The sequence below is a fragment of the Acomys minous genome, assembly GCF_964271855.1.
Source record: "Acomys minous genome assembly, chromosome: 14".
NCBI lineage: Eukaryota > Metazoa > Chordata > Mammalia > Rodentia > Muridae > Acomys > Acomys minous.
Window position 1 is genome coordinate 59390195 of NC_140496.1, and position 12111 is coordinate 59402305.

Here is a 12111-nt window from a genome sequence, read left to right on the forward strand (position 1 = left end):
AAGGGTGCCCAGTGTTCTTACAGTATAGAGGGAATGATCAAGGCAAAGATTGAAATGGATTCACTCACAGTCAGGTAGTCAGCGTCTGGTAAGACTGGATGGAGTCCGAGTCCTGCCTCATGTCAAAGGCTCTGTTCTGTCCAGCTGTGCTCAGAGAAGGAAGCCACAGGCAGAGGGTGTGGCTGGAGTTGCCCCCCCCCCCTCCTTGCGGGCATGCTATTAGCCAGCTATAAGAACCGCTGTTACCGAAGACCTGTCTGGACCCAGGAGAAGAGGCGTTTGCAACACGGTATTTGGCATGGATGAGCGCGGAAGCCAGAGTTGAGTCCACCACTGGCCTCCAGCTTTGCTGAGGCAGGGGCGACTGCGTGACTGTGGGTTATAAGGGCACTGAGAGTTGGAGATGTTGTAGCTCAGTTGGCGTAGTGCTTGCCAGTCATGAACCAAGCCCTAGGTTTGCTCTCCGACACGGCATACATAAGTAGGGCATTCAAGGTCACCCTCAGCTATATAGGGAGTTCAAGGCCAGCCTGGTTACTTGAGACCCTGTTGGAAAGAAAGGAACTACTCTGATACAACCAGCCCAGGTGTTCATCAACAGAGGCGTAGTTAAAGGACGGTGGGGCTGGTGAGATGGCCCAGCGTTATGAGGCCTGGCTGTTCTTCCAGAGGACCCAGGTTCAAGTCACTTATAATGTGGCCCACAATTATCTACAACCCCAGTTCCAGGGTTTTGCGATGCCCTCTTCTGGCCTCTCTAGAAACCAGGTTCACAACCGATGTACAAAACATCTATACACATAAAATAAAAACAAAGTGATATATATACCTAATGAGCCTCCCCCCCCCCCCCCAGTAATAAAGATGAATGGAGTGAAGTTGTTTGCAGGAAAATGGGTGCAATCGGGGATCAGCATATGGCGTGAACTGAGTCAGTCTAAAGAATACAGCTACCGCATTTTCTTTCGTGCATGGGTTTTTATATAGAGATACATAAAAATCCCATAGTACACAGGACATGAAAGTAGAGGTGAAACTTTCTTAGGAAAACAAAAAGGAAGGCGGGGAAGGGGACATTGAAAAAGGGCAGTAATGTGTAAAGAGATTATACAGGTGCATGAAATGGTCTTATATAACCTAGTGTGTGTGTGTGTGTGTGTGTATATATATATATATATATATATATATATATTTTTTTTTTTAAATATATAAAGAGGGTTCCTCTGAAGGGAAGAAAGGAGAGAATCCTAGCAGGTGGGCTTGGTTTTCTGAGCTCAGGACCATATTTGTTTTTAGAAGTTCCTTCCGGTTTACCCAGAGTGTGACTCCGTGTCTGTGGAGGCGGGAGACCCTCCAAAGCTGCTTTACTAACAATTAAAACAGAGTCCTAAGTGCCGCTGCTCACGTGGTCTTGTGAGGTTCGTACTATTTGGAAAGATGCAGTGTCTGCATCTTGCTGTGGAACACGGGTGGGGACCAGATTAATGCCGCCTGGGACTTGCACCCATCCGGAAGCAAGTGGTGCCCAGAGGGAGCTGGTGGGATGCAGAAAGCACGGCTGCAGCCTCAACAATGTCCAGCAGGGGGCGAAAGAGCTGAAGAGCAGAAGGAGTAATAAAACCAGGGAGGCAGAAGACAGTCAGTCCTGTTTGCAACAAGGACATTCAGCCACCAAGCAAAAAAAGGAAAATCCCCAAATAATTGGATATTGCAACTCTGAGCTTAAAAAAAAAAAAAGACTTGAAACTACTGAGGACATTAAAAGGCCCGGGAAGAAGCCACTGTTAGGAACACAAGATTTCAGTTTGGATCCAGATTTTCACACATCGAGAAAGCATTCAGCACAGTGGTCTTTATTTCGTGGAGTCATCTATTCGTTCAGTATTGACAGAGTGGCCTCTTGTCTCCCAGGACACAACAGCGTCGAGAAGACATGCGATTGGCCTGGTAGAATTTGTGGTTTAATGTGGGAGAGCAGGTGAGAGGGCAGAAAATTAGTAAAAGCCCAGGAACACATCAAGAGGTGAATTGTAAAGACGGTGAGAGGGCACGGCTGCTGGTGTGCACTTGAAAATCAGTAGTTCGCAACTGCAGTCACTGCACCTTGGTTTCTCTAATGAGCTTTTAAAAGTCTTGGGGCCAACAAGGTGGCTCTGCAGTAAAGGCGCCTGCTATCAAATGATTGATGACCGGGGTTCAGTCCTGGGGACCTATGTGGTGAAAGGAAGGCTTAGCTCTCATAAATTGTCCTCCGACCTCCATGCACACCCACTTGGCACATGAATGTACACACACACACACACACCACTGACAAAAAAATTTTAAAGAAAAAAAAAAACTTTAATCTATGGGATTATTCCAGGAAATTAGTTTTTTAGCATTGTGAGAAGACATGGGAGTCTGAGTTAGTTTCTGAAATATTTATTTTATTTTAATTCTCTCTGTGTGTGTGTAGGTCTGAGAGAGAGAGAGAGAGAGAGAGAGAGAGAGAGAGAGAGAGAGAGAGAGAGGAGAATCCCACAGACATCAGAGGCATCATATCCCCTTGGAGCTGGAATTCCGGGTGGCTTTGAGTTGCTAACTTGGGTGCTGGGAGCAGATGGCCCCTGCAGGAGTACCTAGCCACTCAGCAATCTTTCTAGCCCCAGGAACGGAAAGTTAAAGCAAAAGCAAGCTCTTCCCAGGACACACAAGTTGAGGATGCACCCGGATCCCAGTGGTATAGATCAGGCTACGCTGAAGCTCAGCCTCTGTAAAGTGATGGCAGCAAGAGGCTGCAGTCCACCTTTGCCTCCAGCAGCCCAAGGTGTGTCAGCTCTAAGGAGCTCGCACCACTCCAACCTGTACTTAGCAGCCTGGGCACTGGGAAGACATGAACTTAATCAGGTCTGAGTCACACTGGGGCCTGAAGGGGCAGATGGAGAAGAGAGACATGGAGAAAACTCAGGTTCCTACTCAGCTGATTTCTTCGTTGCTCACCACAGAAGTGGCCTGTTAAACTGCAGCAAAGTCATGAGTCAAAACCCCCGTGTGTGCAAATGCCAGGAAAATGTTCACTGTCCTTTGTAGCTTGCTTGAAAGTGCCCAAATGTATTCCAACTAAAGGGAAAAAAAGGAAAGCAAGGGGCATTTTTACTCATATGGGACTATCTGGTATCTGAGAGGACAATGCATCATTATGTAATTGGGACACCCGTGAGTCAGGTTTTGCTAGTCTCCTGCCTTGTACACAGAACACCCTGCTAAAAACTCACTGGCAAACTGAACTAATGCATTCCTCAGCCAGTCAGCTCTCCTTCAGTCCTTACTGTCCACGACGCGATTATACAAGGCTGGAAGAAAAAGAAGTGCAGGGTGGGGGCACTGGGTGGAGGTGGTCAGGAAGGAAGAATCCAGAGGCTGTGGAAATCTTTACTTAGCCCCTTCCAGACTAAAACTGAAGACTTCAACACTCTAATTTTGCATTCAGAGACTTACCATTGCAGACCTAGGCAGTGGCACCCAGGGACCAGAGACCCCATGCACAGGTACAGGTGCACACACTGGCAAGTACGTGTGCACACAGGCGTGCACGTGCTGCTTGACAATGAGGTTCTGAACAGCTCTCACCTTCAGTAGTTCATACTTACTTCCCCGGATGTGGGATGAGTTAATGAGAACTAATGACAGAAGGACAAAGAAACATCTCGTAAGCATGTATGGGGCCCATGTAGTGTCCACGGAGTATCTACAGATTCCTGTCTTTGCATGGCCAAGGAGAAGGGGATTCTCAAAAGGAAAGGATGTTGGAATGCGGGAACCCGGAGAGGATGCTTCCTTTACCCCCTGTGCCTAGATCGTGGCCCTGCCCGCCTCTCCGTACATGATCCTGATGAATCGCTCACCCACGTGATTCTTTGAATGTTAAATAGAGCAGAGTGCTAGCCCTGACCCCGTTCAATCAAAGCGAGCATCATACAGCGTACCCAACCTAAACCGCTTTGCAGCTGTGGCCAGCACATAGATCTTCAGAAGGGAAACTAGCCTTGACCTCACTCTCCTTTAATCTGATGCTGAGTTTGTGATCCTCCTGCCTTGGCTTCCCTAGTGCTGGGCCTTACACCGAGGTCCAGCCTGACTGCAGCTCCTTATGTGACCTGTTTGCTTTAATTCCACATAGGGTGCTGGAATTAAAACTTGTCTTTTGGAATACAGTGACCTGGAATTAATAGCAGGTGATGACGACACCTGTGGACATAAGTGTTTCCACAGAGTGGACCGCCTCGTGCAAGAGCTTGTGTAATGCCCACCCTTGCACACAAGCCCTAACCCCTGGGTTACTGGGTCACTGCACTGTGGGTACCACCACAAGGTGTCAGCTCCTAGGCAGTACTGTGCAGTTTAAAAGGAGTCACTGTTCCCCCCTGTGCTTTCTTGGACCATGGCTCTGTGTTAGAGAATGGCATTTGGCTTCCTATTGAGCCCTGCACATTCCAGGCCTCTCAAAGCACGTCCCAAAGAGGCGTCTGAGCTCAGCAACTTAGCAGGCAAACACAGCAACCATTCTCCCTTAACAACGTACTGGCATGTGGCCCCTTTAACCAAGAGAGAAATCTCTGTCAGGCTGTGCGCGCTTTCTTTGAGGTTAGTTATCGGGTGAGCCATTCATCCTGGTTTCCTGGGAACAATCCAGATTTTTAGCACTGAAAGTTCTATGTTCCAGGAAGCCTTTCTCTCCAATGCAACGCGGCCCTGGGCAGTTCTCGGGGACCTACAGAAGGCCTAGCAAGGCTGGTACAGAGACTGAACCCTAGTAGGTTCCACGCCCCAGCTTAACTAGCAATTAGAGTACATGAGTGGGTCAAGGACGGGTGATGGATTCTGTGATTCTGCGCGCTCAAACTGTTTCCATCGATTGCCTTTTCAATCCAAATTAATTCGCTTAAAGCCACCCGGTGAGCATGTTGCCTTACCATCCGCTCGCCCTTCCAGCCCCAGCTAACACAGCAGATGGAAAGATAACCGGGTACTTAAATCCCCTACTTTTTATCCCAACCATTCCTTGTCACGTTTAGACCCTCATTCTCCAGACGAGTCTCTTCCTACTGAGCTTTCTTTGATTGAACATGAAGCCAAACTTGACCACAAGGGAAACGGGTCCCTGCTACCACCTCAACATTTAAGTTAGAATTACTCATAAGCTCTCACGTTACCAAAGAACACAAGCACCGTCTCTAGGGGAGAGAGCCCACTGCCCTGTAAGCTAGCATTCAAAGGAACAATTGTCTGATTCCTGCCTGGTACAGGTGGCGAAGAAGATGTCCTTGAAGATGAATGAAGTTGGCTTCTACGAGCCATTTATGGACGAGCCCACTGTCATCCCCAACAAGCCTTACACAGAAGAGGAGCTTGTGGAGTTTGTGAAGGAACATCAGAGGTACCTGAGAAGACACGCGGAGGATGGGGGTGGGAGGCAGGTTGACTCTCACGGTTGGCAAGCCAGAGCCAGGAAGAGCAACAATCTAGAGTTAGGACAGCCAGCGGAACAGAGCTGGCCAGTGAGGCTGCATCAGCCACTGCCCAGTGTCAATACCGCTTCTGAGTGAGACTCTCCACTTGCAGGTTAGACCGCCTCCTTCTAGTTTCGGCCCCTCCTTCCACCCCTAGCCAGAGAAAGACACAGAGGACACTCAGTGCTTATAAAGACAACTTCCTGTATGTGGAACACCATTCCAGGTGCTTTATGGGAGCAGTGGTGGCTCCTTCCCAACCTTGTGGAGTTGTTATTCTCCCAGCATCGAGGGCCATGGGATAAGAGAGCAATTAAGTAATATAACCAGGGACCATTGTACACATTCTACAGACAACTTCCGGAGGAGGGATACTTGCTAGGGCCCGGGTGCATCGCCAGCAGGGAATCCACAAGCTTTTTCACTGAAGAACCACATATTAAATATTTACACACTTCTGGGGGTCAAATGGCCATTGTCACAGCTGCTCCGCTCTGCGCTTGGAGCATACAAGCAGCCCTTGCTCATTGTGTAAACTTATGGGTGTGGCAATGTCCCAGGCAGGGTCTAGTTACACAAACAAGAGGCCTTGGCCTGGTCTGGCCCACCAGCTGGAGTCCTCTGCCTCTGCTCTGGGGGAGAAGAGCTATCTGGGATTATGGGCTGTAGTAGTGGGCCCACTGTCTCGCTTTTTCTCCTTCCCCAACATGGACAAATGTGTTCACTGTCCCTGCAGAGAGTCAGCACTGAGAGGGCAAACATGGCAGCTATTGAGTTTTCATAGATGACTCTGAGTCACAAAACCTGGCGTTGTGCATCGGAATAATTGTTATCTGTCCCACCTCCTTGTCTTTGCTTGGCTCTGGGCTTTCTCATTTGCACCAGGCTGAGGCTCAGTTTCTGTCGTAGTGATCCCTTCTCAAGGATGCTCCTCTTTTTTTTCCAGACCTACCCTACGTCGCCTGCGCCCAGAGGACATGTTTGAAACATGGGTAAGAAAATGGCAAAGCCTGGTCAGGTGTGTGTCTGACTGAGTAGGGTGGAGTATTGGGAACATGGACGGCTTCATGGTCATATAAAACCCTGGTTTCTGTGGATCCAGTGTGATCCTCTTGAGTACTAATCACGCTCATCTCTCTTAGTCTCCGGCTTCTACTCATGGGCCACCAGCGACCTAGGGCAGTGTAATGGAAGAAGCCCAAGTCTACAAGGTCGCTGAGATGTGGGGTCCAAGTTCAGCATCTGCCACTGAGTACCCTTGTGCCTAAATCTTGCGTGTGGTCTTTCTGACTTTTGTTTCCCCAGTTAAAATGGGCTTTTCATAAGGACAAGAGAGATGGGGTACTCAGGGCATGGCAGGTGCTTGGTTGATGAATGATAGCATTTTTTAAAAATGTCAACTGAAGATGGTAGAAGGTGGCTAAGTCAAGTCTCTGCCAGGTCTGTGCTACAGACTTTCTGTCACGTGGTCTAAACAGTATCCAGAGGCTTTGGAGAGGCACCCCCCCCACCTCAGCTCCACGTGGTGTCTATAAACAAAAACAACCAGAGTTTGTGGGACATTTTTGAGGCTATTGCTGATGTCCTTTTCTTAGGGCTCCCAGCTCCCCCTCATGATATAGGACAAATGCCATTTTAGCCAATTCTACATATAGGAAAACTTTGATCATCCAGTGCTAATTACTCAGGACACAGAACTAATAAGAATTAGTTCTTGGGGTGCAAAGCTATCTGGACCTGAATCTAACGTTTTTTCAAGTATCCTTCTCTAAAGTGGCCACGTCCCCATAGGCTGCTCCTGCGATATTGGGCATTAAAATAGAAACATTTGTTTACTTAAAATTTAAATTCATAACTGGGTGTTATTACAGATGAACAGGGGGTAACGTGACACTCCTAGCATTGGACTTGCTTCGGTTTCTGAAGGCACAGCAGACAATGAATGTAAAGGAATATCAAACGCCCATAACATTTGTTCAGCCCTCTGACAGTACGACATGATGTCATCTAGAAAGATCAGCCTCCCCAAGCACATGATCAAATTAAAAATAAAAATAAAAACAAAAACCAAACCAAACCTAAACAAAACAAAGCAATACCCTGCCCCACATAAATCTCATAATATTTTAAGTTTATGATTTTTGTCTCAGACCCCATTCATACCTAGCTATATGGGTTCCCATATGGCCTGTGGGCTATAAGATGCACATGCCAACATTCCCTTTAAAAATGTTTTTAGTTTAAAATAATTTCATATTTATAAAATAGTGTGAAAATTTCCATTACCTCTTCACTCAGAGATCTAAAATGTTGATATTTTACTACCTTGGTTTTTATTTTTCTTCTCCCTTCTCATATATATATATATACAGATTTGTAAATATATTTCTTTGCTATTTGAGAGTTCTGTAGCTGATCCAGAATCCCAGAATATTTTAAGTGCTTTTCTCTCATAGCCTTGGTGATCAGAATCCAGAAATCAATATTCACCTAACTATACAGACTTTACTCAAATTGGCCAGGGGTCCTGCTAGTATCTTTTATTGTAAGAGAAAGCTTTTTAAATTTTATTTATTTATTTATTTATTTATTTTGACCCTGGCCCAGTATCTAGTGGGCCACTCTGACACCCATACTTTGTTGTTATATTTATTCACTGCCCTTGAACATAGAGCAGGTTTCCATCTTGTCTTTCAGAATACCATTTTAAATTGAGAACACTTGTGCTTTTCTCATCTGTGGTATCTTCAGTCTTTTTTTTCCCCCTTCTTTATCCTGAAGCTGTTATTGACTCCTAGGCTCTGGGAAGAGACCGGACACAACGGCAAAAACATTTCCATTCCCGGGACTCTCCTCTCTGACACCATATCACACCCCAAACAAGGTGTTCCACGGCTGGCCAGCCCATGTCCCCTCCCAGACTCTGAGCTCACGAGCGTGTGAAGCCCACCCCTCCCTGCACAGGCAGGGTGAGAAGAACATGTCTGTCTGGCCCTGTTGGAAAAAACTCTCAGCTTTCTTTCTACCTAGTAAATTTAATCAAACGAGAAAAAGAAAGCTAGAATGGTTCATTCCTTCCCAATACTGCATGTAGGCTCAATTTTCTTTTCTGTTCTTTTTTTTTTTTAAAGATTCATTTATTTATTATTTATACAGTATTCTGCCTGCACATGAGTCAGAAGAGGACATCAGATCTCATTATAGATGGTTGTGAGCCACCATGTGGTTGCTGGGAGTTGAACTCAGGACCTTTGGGAAAGCAGACAGTGTTCTTAACCTCTGAGCCATCTCTCCAGCCCAGGCTCAATTTTCTTAACAAATATATTTTATTACAAACTTATTAACCGAGCGCATGTCACTTATAACCCAACTAACCTAAACAATAGGAAAAGAGGATTAAAGAATACAATAGCAAAACCATAAGGATATCTGTTCTGAGGAACAACTCTCCTGGCTTAATCAGCAGGATTTCTTCTGCTGGAACCTGGAGTAACCAGAACCTGGAACCTCAGCAGGAGCCTGAGCCCCGAAACCTTCCCTCAAGCGGTCCTCTCTAGGAGGTGTCGAAGTGAAGCAGTGAACAGCCAAAACTATCCCAAGTCTCCAAAGGCCCCACCTCCAGTTTTGGGCTCATTTATATATCTCCTCCCAGAATCTATTCACAGGATCTTTTCAGCTGGCAACAATCAAGCTCCCGCATGAGGTGGTTTGTCTTCTAGTGGATTAACCTCGCCTGTTCTCTCACAAGACAGCTCCCCATCCCACACTTGGGATCACAACAAAAACAGGTTTATCTCTCCTTCAACTGCACTCTGGGCTGGTCACATGATCTGGCCAGCACTCATCCACGTTCCCAAATAGGGAAGAGGGCAGCACAGGTCCTTCCATGGCCATCTTTGCATCTTTGAAAAGGAGAAGCAGACAACAGTTGGCCAGAAGGACTTCTGAGGAAGGCACTAGGGCAAGCTAGGGGTCACTGCTCCAAAGAGCAACATCTCCAGGGGCCACTTGGCCACAGCAAGTTAAAGCCCAGATGTTGTAGACAGGGACCAGTTTGTGGCCTTAAAAGTCTTCACTTAAATCCACTCTTGCTGACATGACAGAAAGCTAGTGGGGCTAAAGCACAGTTTATCTTTAGCTCTTTGCAGCTGTGTTGGGTTTTAAGCCAACAGACCACACAAAACCATACCACGCCTAGGGAAACGGTGGCTAGTGAAATCTGAGGGGGGAACCCATTGTTTACAGTATTCAGAGAAACTCCAAGGTGCAGCCTTTCCAGACCTAGTGCTGGCCTGTCACTCTTCTGAGACTCTCCTACCCCTTGTCAATAGCCAGGGTCCTTGGTAACTTCCTGCAGGGGATGGGGACACTTTTTTGAGTTGGTAGACATTGTGTACGAGTAAGAACTTGTTACATTATGATCAGAAGAGAGTTGATAGGATAAATGCTGCTTTCTTGCCTTTAAATACTGAGGGTTTAATAGGAAAAAAAAAGTCTCAAAGCCTGACACCTGGGGGAGGTGTGCGGCATGGCTAAGCTAGTTAAGGCTGCACAGGCCTTGGAACCTGTGATTCCCCAGAACCCACATAAAGTTGGAAGGAGAGAACTGACTCCACAGAGTTGTCCTCTGACCTCCACATGCATGCTGTGGCATGCTCCCTTTCCCCCATCACGCTCACACGATGATGATGATGATGATGATGATGATGATGATCATTGCAAGGCATGAACATACAGAAGGTTGAGGAATCTGCAGGATGGCATTGACTAGAGAGTCCCATGTCCCCTGCTCTTTGGAGTCTGGTGCATGGCCACTGCATATGCAGGCCCTTTTTAGCCTCTTTAAGCACTTTCACAGCATGCATGAGCAATATGCTTATTCATAAAGCTTGCTCTAACGTTCACTGGTCTCTATCGCATCTCACTCAAATTCATGTTTGACAACCTGATGTCAAGTGCAGGGCCTTTGGAAGGTGACAGGTCACCATGACAAACCTTTATAGTTGGGATTGTCCTTTGAAAGAAGACCCAAGTTGAGCCTGGTGAATCATGCATGTACTCCCAGTAGGAGGCTAGTAAGTTTGAGGTCAGCCTGAGCTACATAGTCAATTCAGGGTCAGCTTGGGTTATAGAGGGAGTTGCTATCCAAAAATAAAAAGAAAGAAACAAAGAAAGAAAAGAGAAAAAAGGAGAAGGATAAAGAGGAACAAAGACCACAGAATCATCAAGCCCTTAGTAGAGACCTTAGACTTCCTGCTCCCGGATTCCTGCTGTTGATAAGCTACCCACTTTATGACCCTTTCTTACGGCAGAGAGGGTGGACTAGCACTGAGAGCTTTGGGCTAAACAGAACCAGCTAATCCCACTGAGGTCACTGCTAGCTCTGTGTCTTTATTTTATATATATATATATATATATATATATATATATATATATATATATTTTTTTTTTTTTTTTTTTTTTTGAGACAGGTTTTTTTGTGTAGCCTTGGCTGCTCTAGATTTGTAGACCAGCCTGGCCTCAAACTCACACAAAGATCTCTGCCTCTGCCTCCCTGAGTGCTGGGATTACAGATGCCCATGACCTTGCCTGGCTGTTACTGGGATTCCTTAAGATACGAATAGAAATACAATGTGCATTTGCGATCATAGCCACAGAAATCTTATGTAAGGGGGCCGCCAGTGGCCAATATTGTTGCCATTTTAGTGAGTGTTATTTTAAGGCATAGTCCCTTCTCCCAGGGAGTTTGTCATCTGGCTGAGGAGGGAAGAGTTCTCCAAATCAAGAGAAAACTTCCAGCAGGGAGTGGTGACATATTCCTGCAGAGGAAGATGTGTCTCTGTGAGTTTGAGGCTAGCCTGGTTCACAAAGGGAGTTCTAAGTCAGCCAGAATTACATGGTGAGACCCTGTCTCAAATAAAATAAAATAAAGTAAAACAAGATGTAAAATACAGAAAAGGTTTGAGACAGCACTGTCTAAAGGCTGGGTGATCTACAGAGTCCAGAGAAAGATGCCTGGCCTTGGCACTCTTACCCCCCCCCCCCCCCCCCCCCGTTTTATATCGATGCTCACCAAGCACCTGATTCATGGCCTAGCTCCTGGATTCTTACCTCATGAGTTTATTGAGGAAAATTCCCAGCACTTGGCTGGGCCCCTCATCTGCACAGGTGTTTGATACAGGCTCATGCCCCGCATCCCTAAGATGCTTGCAGAGAGCTCTTCTGTCCCTCAGTTACGGTACTCCACCCAGGGCCCCATAACACCACAGAGTGGTGACAGCCCCACTTGGAAGAGCCTGTCAGAAAATGAATATGGATTCTTAATTCTAAAACCAATTTCCAAGTGCACTCTGGAAGGGCAGGCAGAAATGAAGCCTGCCTCACGGAGTCATGGGCGCTCAATTCCAACTGATGGCAGGGCGACAAGAGACGAGAGACCACCTAATGAGACCAGATCGGGAGAGTCTGTCTGGCAATAATAGGCAGTGTACGACAGAGAACTCTCTTTCTGGTCACTGTCAGGTTTCTCTAATAACCTGATGCACACACATATATGTCTGTAACACTCAATTCCCCAGGGAATCTGGCCAACGCAAAGCCCACCCTCTTGTTTTTAATAATA

General features: G+C 46.5%; 1 protein-coding gene across 2 annotated transcripts in view; it reads left to right on the top strand.

The window, feature by feature from the left end:
• CASQ2 (calsequestrin 2) overlaps nucleotides 1-12111 on the top strand; it is a 75773-nt gene that overhangs the window by 31707 nt on the left and 31955 nt on the right. For both annotated transcript variants that reach the window (XR_014774304.1, XM_084756193.1), the window contains exons 6-7: nucleotides 5286-5416; nucleotides 6436-6481. Coding sequence is in view for 1 of the 2 variants with exons in the window: in XM_084756193.1 (XP_084612319.1) it covers nucleotides 5286-5416; nucleotides 6436-6481 (177 nt within the window). In the remaining variant the exon portion in view is untranslated. The remainder of the gene's footprint in view (nucleotides 1-5285; nucleotides 5417-6435; nucleotides 6482-12111) is intronic.